The following is a 24,023-nucleotide window of genomic DNA, read 5'->3' as shown; positions in this document are numbered from 1 at the left end:
CCAGGCATTATTTCAATTAACTTGCTTAGCTCATGATCCACTGAACTGCGTGGGACCGTAACTGCAGTTTATTCCTGTGCTGAATATGTCATCAGCATAGACAGAAATAGCCAGTTTCTCACTGGGGTTCTGGATGATGGCATATCCTATGGAAAGCTCTGGGGCATACCCAGAACGCAGCATCAGGGCTGGGAAGGGGCAAGGAAGTCTTGGGCCTCAGGGGCATGCTGTCCCATGTGGAGCCAGACACTTGTTACCTTTTCCAAGCATGATGATGATGCTGACAATTTGTTTCTTCTCTCAGGCAATGCAATTTGGCACTGAAGACAACAGCACAGTTGTCATAGTGCCATTTGGAGCGTGGGGAAAGTACAAAAGTGGTGAGATCAACTTCTCCTTCAGCCGCAGTTTTGCTTCCAGCGGGAGGTGGGCGTGAGGACCTGCTACAGCTATCTTTTCCTGCCATAATCTGGACACAGTGTGCTACAGGAGAACACATCCATCTGTTCATAGGTTGACTCGGTGTCTTGTCCATCTCTTCTGTTCCCAGTGTTACAGAAGATGCCACTGCTTCCTTGGTGCGTAATGCCCCATTGTTGCTTACGCCTGATCACATTTTGCTGCGTTTATTTATTCCAGTCAGCATTGTGGCAGCTATTTCTTTGGGTTTGTAGTCCCAGCAGCTCTGCACATCACTTTGTTCACATAGACAAGGCTCTGGGCTTTCACCTAAGGCTGGAGGTGTTGCACAATTTTTTCATACCTACTTGTATTACCCAGGACCCTTAGTTAACTGGCAGCTGCGTAAGTCTGAGTCTCTGAGCCACATGCTTGCTTCTTTGTACGTGGGGGAACAAACGCACAGTATTCTTGGGTAGACAGAAAGTGGGTTTGTTGTTGTCCTCTGCTGTGTAGCCACCAAAAACTCCCCTGTGCTTCAGGAGAAGCTGGTGAAAAACAAGGGAGAAGTTTCAGATGTGTTTAGGTTCTGATGCCAGTGGCATTTGGTGTAGCTGAACAACTTCTGAGACAGTGCTGCTTTGCAGGGCTTTGTGCTCTCACCACCATCATCTGTGATCCTGTATTTCCAAGGAGACAGAGCAGGCTGGAGCCATGTGCTGTTGGACAGAGGGGAACGTTTCTCCATTGGGTCTGAAGCCTGTATGGTCTCTGTGGACTACGCAGCAGCCCCTTGCACTGTCTTCTCTTTGGTGTGCCAGTGCTTGACAGGAGCACAGAGGAGGGAAAAAGCTGCACATTTTTGATATCCAGAGACTTTCATCAACTTGAATTTCTTTTTTTTTTCTTTTTTTTTAAAGAAAACCAGCTAATTTCAAAGAGTTTACTAATCAAGATTCTTTGGATGTGTACGACAGGAGAGTTTATTTCTTCATGAATATATGAGGATTTTCCTGCCCTCTGCTGAAGGTTTCTTTCAGTTAGTCATGATCTCCTGTGTCTCTTCATGGTATACAGGGAGCTGTAAAATGCCCGAAGCAAGCAAGCTAGAGAAAGGAGAGAGCATTATAATAACGTAAGGTAATTTTTATAAGTTTTGGGTATTGTTTCTCATAGGTGTCAGATATTCAGACACCAGAAGGTAGTTTTATACTTAAAGGAAGTGTTTCCAGTTCCTTTTCCAGAGGGAGTCTGCATCCAGTGAGGCATGGGGGGCCAGAGCTCTGAGCCAGCTCTTATCATTGCTGTGACATGGTCTGCAGGTGACATGTTGGCAGCAGGTGAAGATCTGTCCCAGCATGCCTCGTTCAGACCTCCTTCTTCCTCTGCTCCACATCAGGTATGCAGCTCCTGTGGCCCCCAAGTCACCCTGTTGCAATGAAATACAGGCAGAGAAGAATTGGGCTCTTCTCAGGCTTGCCACAATGTTTTTTGTTACATGGATGTTTCCAACAGCACAATTATAAAAACAAAACAAAACAGTGAAAGAGAAGTTGCCTGATACTAAATCACCTTGCAATAAGGAAAAATACTTCTGAGATGCCTGGCCTGATTCTCATTTTCCAGTGTGAAGTATGCATCTTCATTACTTTTAGCCCTTTCCTTTTAGCCCAGGGTTACACCTTAGGCAGTCATTCCATATGTTTTTCCTTGCCTCTGGTTGAAGGCCTAGCAGCACCCGGCAAAGCACAGTGTTGTACTGACAACATTAAGTACTAGGTGTTTAGAGAGTGCGCTGGTTTTGTCCCATCACCGGGTGTATTATGTGGTGTATATAATATGTATATTTGGTTTATAAGTACAAAGAGCCTGTGAGTCAGTATATGTAAATCTCTGTTGTATTGGATGCTGTTGCCCAGGCCTCCGTAAGGAGCACACCACTCATTTACAATAATAATCCCTTCTCTCTCCCTAGATTTTCCCCAGGGTTGGGGTTCAGTGTTCACCTGAGGTCAGAATGTTTGCTGGTTGTGGTCCTGGGCTCAGCCTTGCTTACCTGAGGCAGAGGGGCACTTTTAGTTGTTACCAGTGAGAGCAGGTTCTCAGTCTGCGGCAAGTTTGAAGAGTCCCACAACCCATTTGTGGCAAAAATGGCAAAACGTAGCCGCTCTCAAGCACTTGAGGAGAGGTCGCACCTGACAGAGGTTCAGAGAGCTGCTTGGGGAACACGGTTATGACCAGTTTACACTGCAGCATGAACAGCTGAAAGCCTTTCTCCTGCCAAAGAAGTGACCTGCTAAAACAGCAAGTCTGATAGTTCCTAGCAAAGGGTTAACCTTACTCTGCGCACAGGGAAGGGTTAAGAGTCAAGCTCTGGAGAGGGAGTTGCTGTGGGGTGACTTTGGTATCAAGTGTCAGACAGGCTTGATCGGTTGCTGGTGCTGCCGGGATTTGGACAAGCTCCATCGACGCTGTCCTGTTCCAAATGCTGCTCATTTCTGATCGGCTGGCTAGCCTTCTATCCAGACAGAAGATATTAAGGGCGCTGGGGGTGTTTGTGACACGTACGCATTGATTTTTTTGAGCAGTGCTAGATACTTGCCAAGCTGAAGACGTGGTATTAAATGCAGGCTGCTAATGAAAAACATTGCAAATGAAAAGCAGGTGCTCAGAGGAATGACTTGGCAGTTAGAGTAGTTTCTAAACATTGACCCAGATGTAACAAGAAATGACAGTTTTTCATCTCATTGGAGGTTTTGGGGCATATTTTTGTTTTATCCCTATCTTGTTACCTGATTGCATAGAGAACAAAAGTGTTTGGGTGCTTTTATTTCTTCTAACGGAGTGGTTATCCTCTCAGAGGAAAGATCCATCCATAACTTCTTTCAGGTTTCATAAAGGAAGGGATAAGACAAAGCTTTGCAAAATAGGAGATGATTAGAGAAAGATGTATTGGCAGTTGCTGTTGCTGCCTTTATACAATCACAGGAAAAACTTAGATTGGAAAGGACTTCTGGGTGTCATCTAGCCTAGCCTCCTGCTCAAAGCAGGGCTAACTTCAGAATTGCATACTGCAGTGAAGGGATGTCTCCTGACATGGAAATGCAGTGCCTGAAAATGGATGGGAGAAAGAATTTAGCATGCAGTGTGGTTTACCTGTGGAACCACTTAATTATATTGAAGTTGAAAACTTAACAGTATTTCACAGGCACTTTGATAGCTACCAATAAACTTCACAAATAAATTAGCATGTACATAAAACTAAGATACGAGCCATTTTGCTCTAAGCAAAAATGAATCAGTAACTGGCAGGAAATTAGAGAGGTGCATTTCTTACGTACAAGTTATTCCCTGCCTGTCCACTCTTAGTTTTCTGCATCTCATTCTGAAGTAAATGAGCTACTAATGAAGAGGAAATTATTTGCCAAGTGGCCCAATAGTCTGCCTGTTCCTTCTTCCATTAAGTACAGAGGTACTTTTACACTAATTTGTGTGGATTCCCTATTTCCTGCTGCACATGACAAGACTCTGAGTGCCAGCTTGAAAAGCATAGTGTTTTGTAGAAATGCCATTACCAGCACCATTGGTCTCTGCCTCCTGAACCACAATGCTGCTTTTTCCTACCAAGATGACAGTGAACTGCCCTAAGAGTTAGTGGCAACTGCACCAAACCTTGTTTTTCTCCAAGAAATCGGGAAAACCCTGCAATTTCTTGGGTGGTGGATTTTTCATGATTTGATACTTCTCACTGAAGAGTCAGAATAAGTCCCTGCCCTTGCATCAGTTTTGGGGCTGTTTTGACACTGATACTGTGTTGGCACAGTGAGCTTTGCCCACGCATTCATGTGTTGAGTCAGAGGTGTATGGCACTGAATTTGGAGTGTATGGACTATGAAGTCAGTGGAGTAAAGCCATGTTGGGGAAAATGGAAGTGGTTTGTCATAGCGGTAACAAGGGAGCAAATTAGCAGTGCTGTGGTAACATCTGGCCAGCAAACCTCTTGGCATAGGGGCATAGGACCACCAGAGCTAGGTACTGCTCTGCTGTGATGAAGCTGTACTTTGTGGTGGGTTGACCTTGGCTGGCTGCCAGGTGCCCACACCAAGCTGCTCTATCAATTCCCTCCTCAGCAGGATGGCAGGGGAGAAAATAAGATGGAGAAAAAAAACCTCATGGGTCAAGATAAAGACAGTTTAATAAAGCAGAAGCAAGGGAAAAAAAAAAGATGTATTCTCTATTTCCCATTAGCAAGCGATGTCCAGCCACTTCCCAGGAAGCAGGGCTTCAGCATGCGTAGCGGTTGCTCCAGAAGACAAATCTCATAATAACGAATGCCCCCTCACCTTTCTCCTAGCTTTTATTGCTGAGCAGGTGTCATATGGTATGGAATATCCCTTTGGTCATTTTGGGTCAGCTGTCCTGGCTGTGTCCCCTCCCAAGATCTTGCCCACCTCCCCAGCCTACTGGTGAGGGGGGGGAATGTTGGAGAGACAGCCTTGATGCTGTAGGAGCATTGCTCAGCAGTAGCCAAAACACTGGTGTGTTATCAACACCTTTCTAGCTACCAATACTGTGAGGGCTGTGTGGTGGGGTTTTGGTAGCAGGGGAGGGGCCGCAGGGGTGGCTCCTGTGAGAAGCTGCTAGAAGCTTCCCAGGCTCCAAGTTGGACCTCTGTGAGTCCACTACTACAGTGAGTAGTGGGATTGGAATGTGAGAGGAACCCCTCTGCAGATACCAAGGTCGGTGAAGAAGGAGGGGGAGGAGGTGCACCAGAGGAGGGGATGCCCCTGCAGCCCGTGGTGAGATGGCAGGCTGTCGTCCCACCCCCCCAGCCCATGGAGGAGAATGGTGGAGCAGATGCCCACCTGCAGCCCATGGAGGACCCCATGCTGGAGCAGGGGGATGCCCCCGAAGATGGCCGTGACTCCATGGGAAAGCCTGTGCTGGAGCAGCCTGTACCTGAAGGACTGCAGCCCCTGGGAAGGACCCATGCTGGAGAAATTTGTGAAGGACTGTCTCCTGTGGGAGGGACCCCACGGTGGAGCAGGGGACGAGCAAGGAGTCCTCCCCCTGAGGAGGAAGGAGCAGCAGAGACAAGGTGTGGGGAGCTGACCCCAACCCCTGTCCCCTGTTCCCCTGTTGGGGGGAAGAGGTAGAGAGAACCAGGAGCAGAGTTGAGCCGGGAAGGAGGGAGGGGTGGGGGAAAGGTGTTCTAAGGTTTGGTTTTTACTTCCTAATATCCTTGGTTTGATTTGACTTGTAGTAAAGTAAATTGATCTTGTTTCTTCCCTAAGTTGAGCCTGTCTCTTACCCGTGACCATAAGTGGTGAGTGATCCCTCCCAGTCCTTATCTCGACCCACGAGCCTTTCTTTATATTTTCTCCTCATCCCACTGGGGCCTGGGGCAGGGAGGTGTGAGTGAGCGGCTTTGTGGTGCTCTCTTGGGCTTAAACCATGACATGCTGCTATGGGGAAAATTAACTCCACCTCAGCCAGAGCCAATACATACTTGTAAGGTTTTTTTCTATCATCTAGTCAATAAGCCTCCTGCTGCCTATAGTAGCTCTGCAAGCAACCAGCTTTACACCCCAGGGACCAGCAAAATTCTCTTGCCTAGCAGAGAGCTCCTTTCAACTTGAGGACAAAGAACAAATTGTCCTAACGACAGCAGTTGCTTATCAGAGGTTTATTATTGAAGGATCACTAGAGGTATCTTACACTTTGAATAAAATGAAACAGAATCTCAGTTTGCTCTCTACCTCCTTGTCTTTTCCTGGGCACCTGTTGTTTCAATGGAAAGAATGGTATTTTTGTTTATTACAGACTGAACTGAACATTAAGGGTGACCTACTGACCAAAGTGTAACAAGGGTTTGCTTTTTTCATGGCTTTTAGGGATGGATTGTGAACTCCATTGGATCTGGTAAGAGTATTTTCTTGCCTGAAGACTGCCCCCGGAGCAGTGATCTCTCTCACTGTACAGGCACTGCAGGAGGGTGGGCTGTAGGTGCAGAAAGGCAAAAATGCCGTCCAGCTAGATACTAATTTTTACTGTGAGGATATGAAAGGTACTGGGGGGCCTGGTGCTGCTGGAAGATTTACTAGGAGAGGTGTTGAGCCTGCAACTGGAGTTCCAGCTTGGTCTCTCCACCACCTGGAAAGGGCGGTTTCATGCTTTGCAGCGGGAACTCACTAAAATGTCATTTGCAGCCTTGATTTAGGAGAGCTGGTATCTCTGGAAGGTGAACATAGTGCAAGGGATTGAAATGGGGATGAGATCTAATAGTTTGTTTAATACAGGGTCCTCGATACAATCAGTCCCTTTTGGCTGGAGAATAATTAGGGAGCACACTTTGTGGTTGAGAACGGGGGTGCAGAGAGAAATCAGCAATATTACTTCTTTTTACATACTTGGGGGAAATGAAAATTGTGATGAGCTTAGAGTCACTGGAGGATTTCTGCTGACTTCCACAGGATCAGGGTATCAGATCACCTTTTCTTGTCTCAGCAGGTGGATGTACTGTGATCAAAGGCATTGGGATTTCTAGCTAAGGGAGAAGCACAAAACAACAGATACCAGTGACACTGGTTTAGTATTAATTTTTCTTAAATAAATTAATTTGGGCACTGCTAGGTCCATTGGTCCAACAAACCGAATGTATGGTATAGCAACACTCTGGGTACTCCTTGGTTCCAAAGCTGCTGTTCTCAATGCAGAGATACCCAGTGGGGTGTCCTTTTGACCCAGGATATTGAGTGGTTGGGCAGCGGTGCGTGTCATAACCTACTACAGACTTCAGTGCAATTGCATTCGTTACATAGTTTGCCTTAGGACTGTGTATAATTCCTGCAGTTTGATGTTTATGTTTGGTGTAATTGGTGTCCATAATTCATCTACTTCCTAATTTTATAGTGGTGTCCATTTTGCCTTTTTTTTTTTTTTTTTAATGTTTGTTCATCTTCATCAACTCAAAGCTACAGTGGAGCAGATAAGTCTGTACTGGAATGCTTAAAATATCTTTTAATAAAGAATTGGCTTCTAGAGTCGTGTCACTACAAATGGATTTTGCTTCTTCCACCACATTGCAAATTACCAGAAAAGTTTCTGCTTCTCAAGCTGTGTCGTGACTGTCGTGTTAGCTCCAGGCCTCAGCCCCTGCCATAAAAAGCTTCTGATAACCAAGGCTTTGCCTACAAACACATTCACCCAGTGATAACCAGTGCAAAGTACCTTCTCTCTGCTCCATCAGCATCCAGCATCACAGCAACATGTTCTAACTTGCTATTTTTGTCTTTCATATTTTGAAATATTACAATACCAAGAAACTGGAAAGCCCTCTCTCTAAAACAAGTCCATCTTAAAAAAATAATTTTGTGAAGCAGGGAAGCACCCTAGGTAGCTGTCATCCTGTGACAGAGTGGAAAGAAACAAATTGGGCCTCCTCAATAAAATAATATATTTTGGCTTCTGCATGGATTCAAAACTTTTCAGTTATTTTTCTCCTTATCATTTCTTTTAAGATAACAACTGAGGGTTTTAACTCATCTACAGAAGTAACACTGAGATCACTGTTATTTTGAATTACTACTGCTTTTATAGCTGAACTCAAGCCTACTTTTACTCTTTCTCACTTGAAAGGAGCAGACTTGATGTCAATGAAGTCCTAGCAGTTTCCTACAGCTGAGCCCCAGCCCTTCATTTTAGGACTAAAGTGAGTCTGTTTTTGTCATCCTTTGTTGCCAATCCACTTCTCGGTTCAGTTTGGAGCTGATTAGCTCTTAGATACACGCATATATCCCGTGGTGGTAAGCATACAGTAATCACTGCTCAGGTAGGTGAATTTTAAGAGCTAGGGTAGTGTGTTGGGAAACCCGCTGGGCAGCTTTGCCCTCTTCTCACGCCTGCCCTTTCACAGTAGTTGGGAAATGCCTCCCGGGTTACTCTGCAATCGGAGCATTTGTCCTGTAATGAGCGTCCCTGTGCCCTGCTGGAGGTCCTCCTCATGGACGCCTGCAGGAGAGGAGGAGGGCAGCCGAGGCCCCGCAGCACCGTGGTGGCTCCCTGTCCAACTTCATCAGGACGGTCTTGGGAGAGCAGCCAAGCTTCAAGAAAAGCAGCCCTTGCTCTCGCGTGGGGCGCCCACAGAAGCTGTCCCCCTCGCCAGGGCAGGGCTGGAAGCTTTTCCAGGAGCCGAGGGCAGCTTGTGTCAGCACCCCCCCACAGCCTACCTGCACAGAGCAGTTTTCATCACGGTTCTCGGGCAAGAGCCTTGCTCTGCATGCATGAGCACACAAACGAGGCATCAGTATTTACATTCAAAACATACTCTTGCCCAGAGGTCGTCTGTGCTCTTGCTCAGTGCTGTAGCACTTTAAGCCCCCGGCAGCTCTGCCCAGCAAAGTAGAGCAGGAGGCGCAGGCCACAGTGGCATCGGAAGAGGGCAGGGAGCATTCCCTCCTCCCAGGGGAAGGTGCTGGTGGGGCAGCCGAAGGCCCAGCACCTGGAAAGTGAGCTGGATTTGAGCTACCACTGGCTCCTGGCAGCCTGGTTTTACCCTTTATTTATTTAATGTGGTCATTACATTTTTTGGTCATTCCCCTCCATGCAATAATGACTTCAGAGCTTTTTCTAGACATCCACACTTTGAAAAACAATGTTGCTTCTCCTGCTGGACTGCCTGCCCCACAGCACAGAGGGCCTCAGCCAGGGCGGCATGCCAGGACCTGTAGCAGACTCTTGAGCAGGCACGATTGCGCTTATGTTCATCAGCAGCCATGTTCAAGTTTTGGTCCCATTTCTTAAAAATTCCCCTTCTTTGGGGCCAGCCATGCACCCAATGCAATGCAACTCTCCCAGGAAGATAGAGCAGGATTTGGCTCCCAACACATCAGCCCTATTTCTGTGCTCACTTAGCCTCTCCTCCTCTCTTCATGGTGTGGCACACTAATCTCACTAGCAAATCAGCACCGTGTCCTGACACGGAGACAGACATGTCGCACTGCCAATTCTTTAAAAATACATACACATTTTTTACAATGGTATACAACATAAAACACTCTTGGACCTAGAAAGCAGACTCCGAACCTCACCTTTCTGAACTGCCAAAGTCATCCCAACTGTGAAGAGGACAATTTGGTCACAGCAAATTGGCGACAGAGTTGGTAACAATGGACTGGGCTAGGGCACTATCACAGAATGAAATGCTGCAATTTTTAGTGCTTAACAACTCCTCCCGCCCCAAAACCAGACCTCTACACACCTTCTGTGAACAATGGGCACAACCAAAACATATGTTGGAAGACCTGGCCATTTGTTTTAGCTGCTAAATTGAATACCTGGCCCCAGGAGGTACTTCTGCGTGGCAGGAGCTGTGGTGGAGCAGAAGTTAAAGGCTGGTGCACTTGCAGTGAGCTGCCCTGTCACTCACCGACTGCCTTGTTTTACTCCAAAACTGGCTGCTGGCCCGTCTGATGCCTGTTGGGGATTTTACGGCTCCAACACTGACATTTGAGCTACCATAAATTTCACAGAGCACCTTCTCCCAGACCCAGGTTTAGTGCAGGAACCTCACAAAAGGCTATGGCTTTCCTAATTAATCACCCTTTTGTTTGGACAGAAAGCAGACAAACTAACATTCTCAACACCTGATTTGCAACAGGGACTCTAAATTGCACTATCTTAGTGTCAACACCAAAACCTGTGCTCCATCGGGCAGGGATGGGACTGATTTGACTTTCCCAATCAAAAGATCCGTCAGGACTGTGGCCTCCGCTGCTTCCTCGTGCTTGCTCCTGGCACCTCTACTCTCCACCATGCCTGGGGCATGCCAGGAGCAGCAGCGCAGCCCACCGTGCTGGAGTTTGGCCACAGCACTCGGCCTCTGGCTCCACAACCTGCTCGGAAAACTCAAAAGGCAGGTTTTTTGTTTCAAGGCAGGCTTCAGAGAGACCTGTGGGAGGGAGTTTTTGGGCACACCACAGGCTGGCAGAGGCAGAGAAGCACGTGCACATTGGGGTGCTGAGGGTACATGACAGGCACAAAACTACCCTGTGAGGCTGGCTCACCTTCCCAAAGCTGAGTGATGCCCTCCATCAGACATCGCAAGCTGTGCAGACGAGGTGCTGCAGTGCGCTCTGTAGGCAGGATGTGACATTAATTGCAAGTGCCTTGCGTCATTCAAAATACTGTACCAAGTTAAGCACAAGTTGGCTAACTTAGCATGGCACAGATGAAAGAAGGTGGCAGTTGCTTTTTTTCCCCATGGAAAAATGATGCACACTGAACGATCCAGCTGCACAGACCAGCCTGGAGCTACTGTTAGGAGGGCCTCTCTCCCTGCAAAGACTGGGCAGCAATGCCAGACCCTACACCCCACAGTTGGCATGGTTTACTGGCTCAAAATGCTTTGAGGAAGTTAATTCATGACCTGCTCTCTGACAGCAGAATAGCATGCTGGGCTGCAGCTGTCAAGTGGCTGCAGGTATGCTGAGAAGTACAGTAATGCCCCCATAACTGTTAAAGAGATAACATTTCTTTCAGTGTATGTAAAGATTTAAGATACAGAAATCCCTGAGTGAGAAATACTTGAACCTGGGACTCAGGAAAAAAAAAAAAAAAAAAGGAGAGTTTACCATCTTTGGAAGAAAGGGCAGGCAACTCAGGAAGAGTACAGGGATCTTGTTAGGTCATGCAGAGAGGAAATTAGAAAGGCAAAAACTCAGCTAGAACTCAATCTGGCCACTGTCATAAGAGACAACAAAAAGTTTTTACAAATATGTTAACAATAAAAAGAGAGCCAAGGAGAGTATCTATCCTTTATTGGATGCAGAGGGGAACTGCCACCAGAATTGAGGAAAAGGCTGAGGTACTTAATGCCTTCTTTGCCTCAGCCTTTAATAGTGAGACCAGTTATCCTCAGAGTACTCTGCCCCCTGAGCTGGAAGACAGGGATGGAGAGCAGAATATAGCCCCCACAACCCAGGAGGAAGCAGTTAGTGACCTGCTACGCCATCTGGACACTCACAAATCTATGGGACCAGATGGGATCCATCCGAGAGTACTGAGGGAGCTGGCGGAGGTGCTTGCCAAGCCACTCTCCATCATCTATCAGCAATCCCGGTCAACGAGGGATGTCAACCCAGACGACTGGAGACTTGCCAATGTGACGCCCACTTACAAGAAGGGTCGGAGGGAGGATCCGGGGAACTACAGGCCTGTCAGCTTGACCTTGGTAGCAGGGAAGATTGTGGAATGGTTCATCTTGAGTGCACTTACATGGCATGCGCAGGACAACCAGGGGATCAGGCCCAGCCAGCATGGGTGCATGAAAGGCAGGTCCTGCTTGACCAGCCTGATCTCCTTCTATGACCAGGTGTATTGGCTTTGTGTGGCAAGGTTTTGGTAGCGGGGGGGTTACAGGGGTGGCTTCTGTAAGAAGCTGCTGGAAGTTTCCCCTGTGTTTGAGAGAGCGCCTATACCAGCCGGCTCTAAGATGGACCGGCTGCCAGCCAAGGCCGAGCCAATCAGCGATAGTGGTAACGCCTCTGTGATAGATAACATTTTTAAGAAGGAAAAAAAGTTGGTACAGACGGAAACAGCCACCGGAGAGAGGAGTGAGAACATCTGAGAGAAACAACCCTGCGGACACCAAGGTCGGCGAAGAAGAAGGGGGAGGAGTTGCTCCAGGCACCGGAGCGGAGATTCCCCTGCAGCCCATGGTGAAGACCCTGGTGAGGCAGGCTGTCCCCCTGCAGCCCAGGGAGGTCCATGGTGGAGCAGATCTCCACCTGCAGCCCGTGGAGGACCCCACGCCGGGGCAGTGTGCTCCTGAAGGACTGCACGCCGTGGAAAGGACCCACGCTGGAGCAGTTCGTGAAGAACTGCAGCCCATGGGAAGGACCCACATTGGAGAAGTTCGAGGAGGACTGTCTCCTGTGGGTGGGACCCCATGCTGGAGCAGGGGAAGAGTGTGATGAGTCCTCGCCCTGAGGAGGATGAAGCAGCAGAAAATAACGTGTGATGACCGTAAACCCCATCCCCATCCCCCTGTGCCGCTGGGGGGGCTTGGTAGAGAAATCTGGGAGTGAAGTTGTGCCTGGGAAGAAGGGAGGGGTGGAGGGAAGGTGTTCTGAGATTTGGTTTTATTTCTCATTACCTTACTCTGGTTGATTTGTAATAAATTGAGTTAATTTTCCCCAAGCTGAGTCTGTTTTGCCCGTGATGGTAATTGGTGAATGATCTCTCCTGTCCTTATCTCGACCCACAAGCTCTTTGTTATATTTTTCTCTCCCCTGTCCAGCTGAGGAGGGGGAAGTGATAGAACGGCTTTGGTGGGCACCTGGCATCTGGCCAGGGTCAACCCATCACACCAGGTGACCCACCTAGTGGATGAGGGAAAGGCTGTGGATGTTGTCTACCTGGACTTTAGTAAGGCCTTTGACACTGTCTCTCACAGCACACTCCTTGAAAAGCTGGCAGCTCATGGCTTAGACAAGTGTAGTCTGCTGGGTAAAAACCTGGCTGGATGGACGAGCCCAAAGAGTTGTGGTGACTGGAGTTAAATCCAGTTGGTGGCTGGTCACAAGTGGTGTTCCCCAGGGCTCAGTGTTGGGGCCAGTTCTGTTTAATATCTTTATCAATGATCTGGATGAGGGGATCGAGTGCACCCTCAGCAAGTTTGCAGATGACACCAAGTTGGGCAGGAGTGTCGATCTGCTTGAGGGTAGGAAGGCTCTACAGAGGGATCTGGACAGGCTGGATCAATGGGCCGAGGCCAACTGTCTGAGGTTCAACAAGGCCAAGTGCCGGGTCCTGCACTTGGGTCACAACAACCCCATGCAGCGCTACAGGCTTGGGGAAGAGTGGCTGGAAAGCTGCCCGGCAGAGAAAGACCTGGGGGTGCTGGTTGACAGCCGGCTGAATATGAGCCGGCAGTGTGCCCAGGTGGCCAAGAAGGCCAACGGCATCCTGGCCTGTATCAGAAATAGTGTGGCCAGCAGGAGCAGGGAGGTGATCGTCCCCCTGTACTGGGCACTGGTGAGGCCGCACCTCGAGTCCTGTGTTCAGTTTTGGGCCCCTCACTACAGGAAAGACATTGAGGTGCTGGAGCGTGTCCAGAGAAGGGCAACCAAGCTGGTGAGGGGCCTGGAGCACAAGTCTTATGAGGAGCAGCTGAGGGAACTGGGGCTGTTCAGCCTGGAGAAAAGGAGGCTGAAGGGAGACCTTATTGCTCTCTACAACTACCTGAAAGGGGGTTGTAGCAAGGTGGGTGCTGGTCTCTTTTCCCAAGTAACAAGTGATAGGATGAGAGGAAATGGCCTCAAATTGCGGCAGGGGAGGTTTAGATTGGATATTAGGAACAATTTCTTTACTGAAAGGGTTGTCAGACATTGGATCAGGCTGCCCAGGGAAGTGGTTGAGTCACCATCCCTGGAGGTGTTCAAAAAACACGTAGATGAGGCACTTCAGGACATGGTTTAGTGGGCATGGTTGATGGTTGAACTCGATGATCTGAAAGGTCTTTTCCAACCTAAATGATTCTATGATTCTATGAAAAGTGGACATTACCAATGCTATGTAACCAAGATATGGCTTAGGAAGGCCATGACAATTGCTTCTATAACTACTGCTTGAGAGCACACTTAAATATAACTAAAAACCCCCAAAAGTTCACGGAAGGAGTTAACGTTAAAGGCAGTAAGCATAGATAGTTAAGTTCACTGGTAGAAGTTCCTTTCCTTTTACAACCAAAGAAATTACTTACTGTCAAATACCAAGATTGCAACGTCAGTTGTGGTGCTCATCAGCCAAGGAACAGGGTAGGCCCAACTGCATCAAAGCCTGTTTTTTAGTTAGAGAAAAACGGTTAGCCAGCAGTATTGGCGTGTAATGAACTGCCAACATGAAAACCCACATTCTTTAGCATTACCAGGTTAGAAAAGGGTATAAAAATGGATTGAAGTAGTAGTAAAATATTTCAACATTTGGGGATCTTAGGCTGTTTTCTCACCAGATAAGGTCAAGTTCTGCTCTAGTAGTCATTCTCTCCTTGAGGAAGATGATTTAAATTGGATTTTGATACTTCATCCTGTTCCACTGTCCTCATCCAGCACGACTTAAATCGTTCTTTTGTGTCTGCTTTCTCTACATCGGTACAGCCTATTCTTCTACACACTGTCAAATTCTGCTGGCTTCACACTCTACAATGACACTTACAAAGCAAAGAAGAATAAACAAAGGCACATAATTTCACACTGCATCATCACGGATGACCGTACTCATGTTCAGAAAGCGAAATGGTAACAAGCAATAAAAATTTACTCCTCCTGATGATATAGAAACATGTTACTCATTAGTTACCACTCCCATGTTAAAAATGTTCCGTCTTTCCAACAAACGCAAAACAGCTTTTTTGGTGGTAAATAGCAGGTATTTATTTGAAATGAAAAAAATACTTCAGTACCTGAACTATTGCATTTAATCATGTATTGTAATTGTGTTACTCTACCTTTTTGCATTGGAGACAAATATACAATGAACATTCAGATATCACAGATTGCACACTAGATAGTAAATCGTCAGGCCTTTTACGCAACCACCAAAAAACAGATATTGGATTCTGCAATATAGTACAAAATTCCACACTCCAGTCTTAGCCAGTTATCTTCAATTTACTCCTGATGCTGTACAAATAAATGGCCATTTAACTAGGGCTTACAAGTTAATAACAGGACAAAAAAAAAAAATATACATTGCACTGACACAAAAAGTCAGCTGTGTTAATAGTCATGCAACAAGTAACCAAACTTGCTGAAATTAAAAATACTTTCTAAAAACAGTTTTAACTGCATAAGTATTTTATACACAGTTCATTTACTGAAACAAAAAGAGTCTTTAAATGATACAAAGCAAATATAAGTTTCTACCAATTTTATACATAAGAAAGTGCAAAATAACTTATCTAAAGTGTTTTGCTATTGAACTGATGAATGTTGGCTGGAGGCAGCCAACCCCCTCTCATAAGCATGACATTACAGTTGCACACTACATACGAATGTTAAGAGTACATGAATAAGTATACTACAAAGAACAAGGCAGGAGAAGACGTGAGGTACTTGCAGAGAATACAATCTACTAATGTTAGTGTACATGAGTATATTTTTGCTCAACAGATTTTTACATGGAAAACAAAGCAAGAATTTGCATTAGAAGCTTGAAAGAAATGGAAAAAAAACCCCACTCCCAAGTAGTCAAAACAGTTGCCCACAGCACCAGCTGCCAGAGAAAATATGAGCAGGTGTGTTTCTTTCCCCTCCACCTCCTACAAGCAAGAAAGTGGTTTTTGGAACAGCGCAACCGAAGAATTAAGTCAGAGGGCTGTGGTGATTTGTTTGCAAAATGTAAATTGGGACTAACCTCTGCACTACAGAATTTGTAAAGAATAATGACCTTGATTTTTTCAGTAAGCTGCCAAACATCAGAAGCATAGAACAACACCCGTACAACGTGCTGATGTAGCTGAACACAGTCAACTACCTCTTTACTGACGGCTCACTATCTTCATGACCCCACATTAGTACTATATGCCAACTGTTTGCTTTAGTGTTTAGATTATGTCAGTGTTATTGTCATAAACCTTGTTTTTATTAGGGTTTAATTATATGGCTGTGCAAGTTCCAGTCCATAGAAAAGAAGACTTCCTTAAATTTGGTTTTGATTTGAAATCTGGAGGCAAGGGGAAGAAAACTCTGTGGACTCAAAGACATTTAAAAGTTGTTAAAAGAGCCTTTTCTTCAAACTGAAAACGTTAAGGCCACTAGCCTGTCTTCTGAATTATGCTGGTTTCGCATCATTTTGGGAAGGGTGAAGGCAACGTTAGAGAGAACAGCTGAACACAGAAATTCCAGTGCTCTGCACATGCTTACTGAGGACCTCTTCTTGTTTTTAGGGACAAATCTGTCAGGGTAGCCATGCAGCACGGCTATTTGATCATCACTCTTTGGATCCAAATTTGGGTCAGCTAATCTCAACAAACCTGCATTTACTCAACAGTGTGCAAGGGCTCTAGAAAAGCCTTTCTGTTCATTTGGGGACCTAGTATACATACCAAAACAGGAATATATCTCATTTTACAGACCAGCACATATATAATAAACAAACATGTATCAAAATACATATTTAACCTTCAGTGCATAAACATGTGATACCAGGGTAAGTAGTAAGTGGTCAGTATTAACAAATTATTCACTGCTAGAAGCTCAAATCAAGAGAAGACAGGTGTGCCCTCGCAGTGCCAAAGACCTTCTGGAAGAAGCTCACACCACCACAGAGGCTCTGACATTTTTGATGGTGCAATTCTGATGACAGTGCCAGTTTTAACCATCTGCTGTCCCAGGGCCAGAGTCTGCCCAAATCATTCTAAGTGAAGGATAATCTCATCGTCTCGAGTGAAGACACTTACAGAAGTACTAGCAAAGCAAAAGCAGGACCACTTGTCTTCTGTTGGTTTGCGTCATATCCTTACTGCTATTTAAAAGAATCCATTGTGAATATACCTAGATCTAGATCAGTTTGTCACCCATTTACAAAATATATACACATACGTTAAAAAACAAAACCAAACCAAACACCAGCCTGCCCCCTGCCCGCCCCCCACCCCACCCCCCCAAAACCCACTGGCAAGACCTCATTCAGAAATTAAGTCCATGGGCCTATCCGATGCACATGTTCCAATCCCAGTGTCTCTACTTCATTCCACATGTAGTGCAAAATAAATGACAGAGTAGTAAAAAAATACTGCAATTAAATTCATATTGGAACTTAAAAACCATAATGGAAATCTACTGCTGTCCTCAAGTTGATGCCATGTGCTGAAACACAAAGATAGCTCTTAGAAGCATTTCTGACATGACTAATATCACCCTGTTTTAGAGCAATGCCTATTGTTCCAAAAGTTTTTTTGCGAACAAGCTACAGGACAACAGCGGTTAAATTCTATGCACAAGGAATTCATTCTGTACCTATATGCAAGCCAATTGCTATTGACTAAAGAAGGTAAAAGCTGGTTCTTGCACTGCATGAATCAGCTGCTAATGAACATTAAGTAATTAACAAAACTGTAGCTCTGACATGTATAAAAGAGGCCTTATTAAATATGAACAACACTGAGGTGGTAAATAGTTTGGTATAAAATGCAACACAAGTGTACAATTTAGTTCCTGGTTATCTTACAGCTAGAATAAAATACTCCAAGTCCTATTCTCAAAAATGTTTTCTTTTGAAAAAATCCATGTAATTCTATGAATAGCCTTACTTAAATTAAGATACTGTGGGCAACTGAAAGAACAAACATGCACAGACTGGATTTTTAACAGAAATACGCATAATGCCTTCGAGTTTTCTGGTTTTTGTTGTTGTTTTTTTTTTTTTTTTTTTTAAACATTCATATTTAAATTGATAGATGAGATAAAGATGCCACACAAAGTATAGTGGTTAATCTGAAGTCCCATGTAACAGGCAGTTAAGTTCATATTTAGATAAAAAGGCCGTTACACCTATTTACAATATACACAGTTGCTTGCGAAGAAGGCAGATTTACAACTATCTTCTAAAAAGCCTTCCCCTCCCCCTCCCCCAGATAAAGATGACTAGATCTACAAAAACAAGACAAGAACGGGTGTTTAGGATAAGTGAGGACTTTCTTGATAGCCACGTCAACATAGGTTTAGGGGTTGACAGTTCTATTGGATTTGTGGTTATTAATTATGTCTTCCTGGGCTTTGCTCTTCACTTAATTATGCTGTTAGCCTCATTTACCTTCTGTCAACGCAAACCAATTCAATGATCCCTTTTTAACTTTTAGTGCTTAAAACTCAGTATAAACTTAAGTGTAAACAGACAATATTCTAATCCCTTCCAATCACTGCGTGATACTCTCACTAGTTCTTGGAGTGATGGCGGGGCTGGATGGGGTCTCCATTTGCCAGAACCCCATCAATTTCTGGGCCCCTCCTCTGAACCCCGCTCATGCTGCAGGTTGTAGAAGCAGTTCTGGCAGACTCTGACTGGTGATGAAATCTTCAGACGCTTGATTTCAGACTGAAACCTACTGCACCTGTAGAGGAAAACAAACATCACTGTGAACACAGGTCTTCTCCCAACCTGGCTATTTTCTATCCAGGTATGGAAATTATCATCATGACTTCAAATACCAGAAAACTGTCCAAACTTATCTTGACAAAGAAATAAAGTGCAGTGTGGCAGAAGCAGAATTTAACTTGCATGATCACTACAGAATCAGTGCAATGACTCTGTGCGAGAGGTAACTTAAAAACAGCTGTTGTCACCAGTTTAGACTCAAAGTATAGCTACTTGTAGACTGACAAGAACAACTAGTTGCTGCAAAAGAAGTTTGGGGGGGGGGGTGTTTATTCATTTGTTTGGGGTTTTTTTGCCTTTTTTTTTAATTTCTTTGCTAAGTTCATTTGTCTATAGAGTTTTTCCCAGATGGGCGACAGGGAGGTTTTCAAAGCTGCAAGCAGATTTCATTCCCTCTTGGTACCTGTCTTGCTAACTGATTTTATAAAGGGGCTGGTCTGTCTTTTCTAATTCTTCCCTGGAAGTTTTGAGAGTTTTGATGCTTTTTCTTCCATCAGTTCTGTTTTGGCAAAGGAAAGCTCAGTCTTTCAGCAGAGTTCTGCAGTATGCAACAGCTTTACTCAGCTTAAAATTCTGTATGGAAGAGCCCAAAAGAGACTGTTGGCTGACTTACTTCTGGCAGAACAGCTGTCCACAGTTCCTGCAATGGTGACGCCTCTCAGTGAGTGAAAAGCGGACTGCACAGCCCGAACAGCTGTCTCCCCCCTCGTCCTTCACCCAGTGATCAGCTGCAGATCGGCCAGGCTGATCACTTACGGACCAGCTGAATACTCTGCCTCGACCATCCCCAATAAGAATTCTGCTGTGATCCCTGCAAGAAAAAAGCAAAAGCATTCCTGCAACAACTCTGGCACAGTAACGTGCAGACATTGATGACCAATTTTACGTGTCAGAATACGTAATACGTTAAAACTACCGGCATAGTAACTAATGCGCAAATTAGCCTGGTCTGACTGAGAAACGGAGCTATAACAACACTCTAGGTAACATAGTGCAGCTGAGTGAGTCTACTTATTTTATGATTTTTTTTAAACTCAGTCCTTGAACAAGGCTGCCCTACACAGAAGGACCACAAACAGCATTATGCAAAGAACAATAGCTGGTTTGTACCACTTCCCACTGACAACATTGTAAAAAAATGTTTTAAGCAATCGCTTGTGAGCTACTCACTTAGAGATGCCGAGTGCAGTGATTTCTGCTGGATGTGCATTGTCTTTGCGATCAAATGCCGTGTGCATAGTTAGTTTGCTTCTAAACACCAACTGACGCTCCCATCTGTATCCTAGAAATGAGTGGGAAATAGGAGGGGAAAAAGCAAATTTGCTCATTCTCATTTTTGTTCCCTTCTCCCCCAACATATCTGTATGTGTGACTTCGTAGAAAGAAAAAAATCTCCCCACCCAGGATAACTTTCTATGACTCAAGTTTCACTCAGGGAAAACTCATTTTTCAACTACTCCCCAATGCATGTAAGAAAGGAGAGGATACAAAACAAGGCACGGAGCCTCCAATTTCTGTAAGTCCCACTGTAAGTGGGAGCTGCAGAGCATGGTGACATACACAGGGAAACCCTGTACGAAAGCCTGACAGGGCTGGGATAGCTTCATTTTTTTATTTTTATTTTATTTTAATTATTTAATTTTATTTTTAAAGTCAAGACTCAGATTTCCAACTGTCATTAATTTTCTTCATAAATGCTCATTTTGGGTATGTGACTAAAACAGTTTTGATGACATACCAGTGTTTTGGCTGTTGTTCAGCAGTACTTGCAGAGCGTCAATGTTTTCTCTTTTTCCCCACTCTGCTTTGCACCCCAAACCCCATCAGGAGTTTGGATGTGCGCAGTAAGTTGGGTGGGGACACAAACTGGACAGCTGACTCAAACTGACTGAAGGGTTATTCCACACCATGTAACACCATGCTCAGCAATAAAACTGAGAGGAGGGGTTTTGCGGGAAGGCAGCCATTTGCTCAGAGACTGGCTGGTCATCATTCTGCTTATGGGAGGTGGCGAGTGATTGCCCTTGCATCACTTGTTTTGTCTTCCTCTTTCCTTCCCTTATTAGACTATCCTTATCTTGACTCGTGAGTTCCCTTGCTTTTGTTCCTTCTATTCTCTCCACCATCCTGCTGCAGGGGGTTGTGGTGGTGATGGCGAGTCAGCGGGTTAGCTGCTGGCCAGGGTAAATTGACCACAGCTTCTCAGGAAAAGCTTGAACAACATGCAATGTTTGCACACAAATTTTTCTCTTTGCTGACCATTTTGGAATTTATCAGCCAACCCTGCTCAAAGCTGCACAGACAGAGAGACACTGCCTTATGGGTCAGTGCTGACAGCACATTTATCTGACAGAGGAAGCGTGCCCAATTTCTTTTACCTGGTTTAAGCTTGCTGTAGTGCCGTGCTTCAGCATAGCTAGGGTGTGGGTGGTTAACCTGAGCATGGGGATGCATTTTTGCTTGTCCCTCAGAATAATTCACAAAGATAAAGCCATCTTTCTCATCCAAGCTGAGCTGGTCTGACCAACGCCTGGAGTCATCAGAGCCGCTGTCTGCTGACCATGCTGCTGCTGCTCTGTTTGACGATGACCTAGGCCTGTGGCTGGTGCTGCTTGGTTGACTCTGGCTCTCCTGCAGTTTTATGTCCTGGCCTATGCATGGATCATCTGCCTCGGATTCACTGCTGTCCTCTTCGTGGGCTTCCTGCCCTGGATTCACCCAACAGGAGAGAAGACGTTGTTAGCAAGGCTGCTTATAACCTAAGCTTTTTCCCTGTTCTGCTGTTGCACTACCTACAACCCAATAGGTACCACCACAGCATGACTAGAGGGGAACTGCATGCAGGCATCTCAAAGCTTTTGCAAACATTCAGCTCCTGCCAGGAATCACACTATTCATCTTTTTTGCACTGGCCTGTCAGAAAACAGCACTCCTTAGCTGAAGCTATTTCCTATGATAGTCCATCTGGGGGAGGCTAGGATAGACATGAGTAAAATTTTCAAAAATGTTCAAGTTAGCAAAACCAAATCTTGCTGCCTTTCAGCAAAACTTACACAAGTAAGCACAGTCAGCTATGCTGAAACTCCGGCTGACTGAGAAACACAATGCAGATTTGCTAATAACAGGTTTTGTTAATACAAAAAAGCAACTGCTGAAGATATTTATGTTCCTAGTGACACCGAAAAAAAAAAGACCTGTATTTATATAATAATTACTAATGAGTCTCATGCGATCCAGATCCAAATCCAGATCATATCTTCAATATGAAGAGGGCAAGAGGAAGATGAGATGGCTAAAAGAAATACCCATCAAGCACGGAACAAAATCTTCTGACCAGAGAAAATGATATGTCCAGCATTGCCTATCTAAACAGCATGCTGTTCCATCAGTAGATTTAATTCTTCTGTTATGTTATAACATTTGTGTTCACCGATAGCAGAAACAACTACACACAGAAAAGTTCAGTCTTCACAGAAAAAAAAAAAAAAAAAAAAAGCTATAATGGCCATGACTTTTTCTTACTCACAGCAGTATGAAACTACCATAAGCAAGGTGGTGAGCAAAGAACTCAGATACTCTATTTATTATGCCCACTGGATGTCTACTGTCTTTTGAGACAAAGTCTCCATCGTCCATTCTGCACTGTATAACCATAGGATTTTAACCTACATGTAGTAAAGATCACATAAAAGGCAAATACAAAACACTTGTCAGGAGACATACCTATTTGTGCTTCTTGACAATCCTCTTGCATTTCCAGCATCTCCACAGGCTCTGGAGCTGGTGTTTCTGGTACTTGCAAGAACTCCATCCGCCAGAACTGAAGGGACAGGGGATAAGCAAAGTGCACATACTGAACTCTTAGCTTTCTTCTGAGCTACTTCTAGAGTTAAGATGGCTTATTAGAACTGTGCGTTTGCACTAGTAGCACAAGAGGTAGGTTACATCTCCATACTAAGCCCTGTTTTCGGGGGCTAGATACTATAAGAGCACATCTGTGTTCATGCCTGAATCACAAGCGAACAAGTCTTGTGCTGTTATTTAACACCTTAGCTGTTCAAATAAAAAAATCCGCTCCACATAGCAACCTGACCAGCAGACTCTGGTTAAGGCAGACCCAGGACTGCACACAGCAAAGTACTGAAAATCAGGTTAGACTTGCAGCGATCAGAGATGCCACTAAGTTCCTCTTTTCTTTCTAGGCAGCAAAATGAATTGTCTCAAGGTGTGTAGAACAAAAATGGTGATCAAAAACTACAATCTCTAGCGACCAAAAAGTGACCAAAATAGAGCAGGAAGGAAAATGTATGCTGCTGATTATTGCTAGTTACCACATCACAACAGGTGCATCAAAAAGGAGAAAGAAAACTGAAAGACTGCATAGGAATGTCAGCTCACAAAAAGTTTTCCATGAATCTTCAATGTCCATCTAACTTGTGGACAGGATACAGTGCACCACCCTGTGCAGAAATGGCACAGCTGGTTCCAGCACCAAAAACAGTCTGCATCGTCTACCCAGCCTGGACTCCTTCCTTCCTGCAACACTAATTGTTCAGGTAGAGCAACCAGGTATAGCAGGACTGCTTTTGGTACCGGCCAAGACACTGTGTGTTGGATAAACATGACTTCTGTAACAACTACTACTACTACTAAGGTGTAAACTTATTTTTCCAAGCAGTGACTCCTGGTACTCACCCGGACAACTCCATCTGAATGTCCCGTTACTATGACATTCTGGGTATCCCACTCATTCATCTCTGACACAAAGCAACACATTATTTGCTGGCTTCGGCCAGTGAAAGTGTTTACGCTTGCGGTAGGGCTGCCATTAATGCTCCATACATGGATGTAAGTGCCAGCACATGATACAATATCCCCCTGCAAAGACAAATAGCACCTTCGTATTTCAATAAAAGTCTCAGGTTTTCTTCAGCAAAAATATAAACCAGGCTCATTTTTAAGCCAAGTTCAGCCATCAAGGCTGGCACTTTTCAGGATGTTCTATTCAAGCTGAGTTTGGCCACCTAACAAATCTTTAGGACGATACGCACTTTTTTAAAATCGTACATAGAAAACTAGACTTAATAGCAACCTATTTGTTGTATTTAAAGCATACAATGAGTAGACCAATTCCTCCAGTTTTCAAAGCATAACAATCGAACAGCGTATTTGCAGTACTTTCCCTTCAGATTTCAAAGTCTCCGCTCATGCTGACTCCAGTCTTTTTCACAAACATGTAATCACCTTAAATTTCATTTGCTTCCTTATTGGGAAAAGAGCAAGAGATGGTTCAAACTAGTGCAGAGGGGAAACGGGAGCTGCAGTCTAGAACACTGGCAACACTACAACCATCAGACTACTAGCAGCTAATAAACTGTGCGTCTTGCTACCCCCTCCTTGCATTACAGCCCCATTTTGTCTTGATTTCTACCACTACATCTGCTCCAGTTGCAGCATGGTCCATCCAG

The 24,023-nt window shown here is 45.0% G+C and overlaps 2 protein-coding genes across 14 annotated transcripts in view; one reads left to right on the top strand and one right to left on the bottom strand.

Moving 5' to 3' along the window:
- PPM1K (protein phosphatase, Mg2+/Mn2+ dependent 1K) overlaps window positions 1–19,168 on the top strand; it is a 33,567-nt gene extending 14,399 nt beyond the window's left edge. For 2 of the 4 annotated variants that reach the window (XM_075034884.1, XM_075034891.1), the window contains exon 7: window positions 305–7,442. In XM_075034884.1, coding sequence (XP_074890985.1) covers window positions 305–436 — 132 coding nt within the window. In that variant the 3' untranslated portion in view covers window positions 437–7,442. Of the gene's footprint in view, window positions 1–304; window positions 7,443–19,052 lie in introns of those variants that run through there. The other 2 variants (XR_012651504.1, XM_075034904.1) reach the window with 2 other exon arrangements.
- The window catches only part of WDFY3 (WD repeat and FYVE domain containing 3), a 182,291-nt gene continuing 176,061 nt past the window's right edge, over window positions 17,794–24,023 (bottom strand). For all 10 annotated transcript variants that reach the window (XM_075034811.1, XM_075034840.1, XM_075034833.1 and 7 more), the window contains 6 exons: window positions 23,251–23,433; window positions 22,279–22,375; window positions 20,934–21,263; window positions 19,726–19,837; window positions 19,169–19,366; window positions 17,794–18,511 (listed from right to left, as the gene is read on the bottom strand). In XM_075034811.1, the coding sequence (XP_074890912.1) occupies window positions 18,391–18,511; window positions 19,169–19,366; window positions 19,726–19,837; window positions 20,934–21,263; window positions 22,279–22,375; window positions 23,251–23,433 (1,041 nt within the window). In that variant the 3' untranslated portion in view covers window positions 17,794–18,390. The remainder of the gene's footprint in view (window positions 18,512–19,168; window positions 19,367–19,725; window positions 19,838–20,933; window positions 21,264–22,278; window positions 22,376–23,250; window positions 23,434–24,023) is intronic.

Source organism: Buteo buteo, chromosome 1 (assembly GCF_964188355.1).
Source record: "Buteo buteo chromosome 1, bButBut1.hap1.1, whole genome shotgun sequence".
Lineage (NCBI taxonomy): Eukaryota > Metazoa > Chordata > Aves > Accipitriformes > Accipitridae > Buteo > Buteo buteo.
This window is presented reverse-complemented; position numbering and strand designations above follow the sequence as displayed.